Genomic DNA, 3,081 nt, shown 5'->3' with positions numbered 1-3,081 from the left:
GGTTTAAATCCAGTTTATATCAGTAGCAAGACTGTTTACTGCTTCAACTGCTTACAAACGTTTGCTAATAATGATGGGAAAAACTTAAAAGCACATGATCTCACAGGAACGTGTGGAGTAGTAGTCTGAGATTCAATTATCATGGAGTTTGATGGTGGTTTTGGGAAAAGGGAAATCCCAAATCAAGTCAAGGCTTTTTTCAATGATGGAACAAACAAAACAATTATTTCAAAGAAGAAGAATTTATTTGATGTATGTTGTTCTCAAAGAGAAGAAACACGACGATTTATGCAGGACTCCTTACTATCTTGAGAAAAAAGATTTCCATTTTCTATTACAAAGGGTAGCATAATTAAGCTTATTATACCTTTAACTTATTGCTGAGACGACAACCATTTGCACCTGTAAATAAAGCTGTTTACGTATGGCCTAATAAGATTTATTGTGGCTGTGAGGTTCCGATGTTCTGCTGCATTGTGTTGTTTGTTGGTATCCGTGTTGAATCATCTGCTAATGCTACGACTGCAGCTGGGTTCATGGATTGGTACTGAGGAGAACCTTGAGTACCAGGGGTGTAGTACAATTGGTCATGTGTAGAATTTGCATATTCAGAATAAGCATAATTAGTAGCAGCAGCATTAATGGATTGAGTTGGATGTTGCATTTGAGAATAACCCATGTATGATTGCTGGAACTGATTGGCCGGGACATGGACTAATGGAGGAGTTGATGGCATCACTGTTCTGTACACAGTTGCAGCCATTTCAGGCTTAGCTGAGGTAGATACTGTCTTTGCAGGGTAAATGGGTGGATGCGGGTCCCTGTAAGTTGCAGTGGAAGGTGTTGCAGGGCGGCTCGTGGTTGAAACAGTAGCAGTGTCAACCATGTTAGTTTGCATAGACATGTATGGTTGTGGTTGAGTAACCTGCATTAAGTATACAGGATATTGGTGATCCATTGGAAGATGAGGCTGTTGTGACGGAGGAGCGTAAATTGGGTAGTAAGATGTCATTGGCACTGGAGTTGTGGCAGGGTGGGAGATGAAATGTGTGCTGCCTCCTACAAATTGCTGCTGCTGCTGCTGCTGCTGATCAGGCAACGTGTATCCAGAACCTTGGACTTGTTGCATTTGGATTTGAGAGCTTGGGATTGGAATATCACCTTTTGTATCAGGGCTAGAAGGACCTCTGTTGTCTCTGGGTGCTGCATGAGCTTGATCTTGATAATACATGGGCTTTGAAAGAGAGCTTGCAGACGCAATACTACTATCACTGCACAGTCAGATCATCAATCGAATGAAGCTGTTTTGGAAACTACCATTTCATTTTCAACAGCAAAAGAAAAAGAGAAAAAATGTAAGACATAATTAATATCAACTGTTTTCTGTTTCTATGAAAGCCTTTTGAGATTTGTTATGATAAATTAATCTTCTACAATGAACATTTTCTGTGAAACCACAATGAACAATGCCGGTGAAGCAAGTTGAGCATCCATCATATTTATGCTCTTATAATTTGTAAGGAACAAATTGAACTAGTTCTTAACTGAGGACCACTGTAAACAGTAAAAGCAAAGAGAAATATGGAAAGATACCTTGCAACTGAATCTGGTGAAGGCAAGTTGTAACAGGTACCGATCTTGTGTGGCACGGGCTGCAGTACAGGAAGTGGTGGTTTGCGAAAACTTACCGGAACACCCTGATCCGACCTCTCATCATCTGATAAAAGCCGATTCAAGTGCTCACTAGACCCACCAGCAGGATTAGTGGATATTGCAGTTCCAACTGCAGATATTGATACAGGAATTGGAGGTGGCGGAGCAGATAAAAGGCCATAGCCATCATCATGCTTCTGCACAACTTGAGCATAAGTCATCTGTGCAAACTGCTCCTCAACTCCAACTCTTGGATCGTCCACACGAACCCGGATAGGTGGCAGGTTGGTCATTGAAGGGGAAGAAGAAGATGAACCAAATGATGAATTCTTCTCCACAACAGGTGAGTCAGATAGTGTGGTGTGCACTTCGTGCAATAGTTCATTCTTAGCTTTCTTGTTCTCCCCTTCAACACCTTCTGCCTGAGCCTCCAAGTCCTGATCATTTTCAAGAGTCACTAAGCATTCCAATGTAGCAGAATCTGATAGGTTTCGTGGAATTAATCCTGAACCATTAAGCGCATCAACAAACCATGTTTCTGACTTTGCATCATCAAGAAGTGATCCCATGGAGGCTGCAGTCTCAGGCTTGCTAAAGAAAATGAACAAGCGGATACGGGAAGGAGATAAAGCTGATGATGATGCATTTATGCGGTCATATTCTTCTATCATGTTGTCAAGATCTTCATCTGTGGTTACAGATACTAGAGAGTCAAGGTCTTCATGAGGCAGCTGGTACTTGAGAGTGAAGGGACGACCATTGAGGAGAGTTCGAGAAAGGCGGGAGGAGAGGATGAGGAGAGAGGAATGCCGGTCAATGGCTACCATACGTGTCTCACCGCCTACATAGCAGAGGGTTTTGTCATGTGGACGGGGGATTATGTGGCCTCCATAGCTGCACATTAGGCGGAGCTTAGCACCTGGGACAGGCGGGAGAGTCTCATTGAATGTACTGTCTGGTGGATGGGAGCGGGGCGAGGACTCAACAGAGTCAGGGTAGTTCAGATGGACAGTGGTGGGATTGGCAGAGGTGGTAGCATTGTGGAGAGGTGGCAGAGGTGGTGGATCCATGAATGGTGGGATGTATTCTATGTTGCTAGGGAGAGAGACTAATGAACAAGATTTAATGGGGAGTTAATTAAAGTTATGCTTTTATACTTCATTGATTTTCTTAGTCACTATTAGAAAATTTACTAGTTCAGTGCTCTTGTAATTTTACGAGGTACAATTCTTTTATGTAATTAGGTCTTTGAATATTATATATGTAACAGAAATTATAAAATAATTATTTGGAAGTTTTTAAGATTTCGTTAGATAAATCTAAAATTATTTAAGGATTTATTATTTGAAGATCTATTTTTTTTTTGAATAATTCAATAAAAGCTAGATTGTCACAAATCACAAGTTGTTTAATTATTCGACCTCCAAC

The 3,081-nt window shown here is 41.2% G+C and overlaps 1 protein-coding gene across 1 annotated transcript; it reads right to left on the bottom strand.

Annotated features, from left to right (window-relative positions):
• Positions 1-223: 223 nt before the first annotated feature.
• Positions 224-2,759, bottom strand: LOC133678841 (class E vacuolar protein-sorting machinery protein hse1). Its single transcript, XM_062101356.1, has 2 exons — positions 1,594-2,759; positions 224-1,271 (listed from the first exon to the last, which is right to left on the bottom strand). The coding sequence occupies exons 1-2, from the start codon at positions 2,721-2,723 to the stop codon at positions 440-442; spliced, it is 1,962 nt and encodes a 653-aa protein (XP_061957340.1). The 5' UTR covers positions 2,724-2,759; the 3' UTR covers positions 224-439.
• Between the last annotated feature and the right edge of the window lie 322 nt (positions 2,760-3,081).

The sequence above is a fragment of the Populus nigra genome, chromosome 18 (assembly GCF_951802175.1).
Source record: "Populus nigra chromosome 18, ddPopNigr1.1, whole genome shotgun sequence".
NCBI lineage: Eukaryota > Viridiplantae > Streptophyta > Magnoliopsida > Malpighiales > Salicaceae > Populus > Populus nigra.
The sequence above is the reverse complement of the archived record's forward strand: the minus strand, read 5'-3'. Positions and strand labels throughout refer to the sequence as shown.

Coding starts and splice junctions, on each gene's coding strand:
- LOC133678841 (XM_062101356.1), bottom strand. CDS start 2,723: ATGGATCCACCACCTCTGCCACCTCTCCACAATGCTACCACCTCTGCC. Junction 1,272..1,593: donor TCACCAGATTCAGTTGCAAG/GTATCTTTCCAT, acceptor CTGACTGTGCAG/TGATAGTAGTATTGCGTCTG.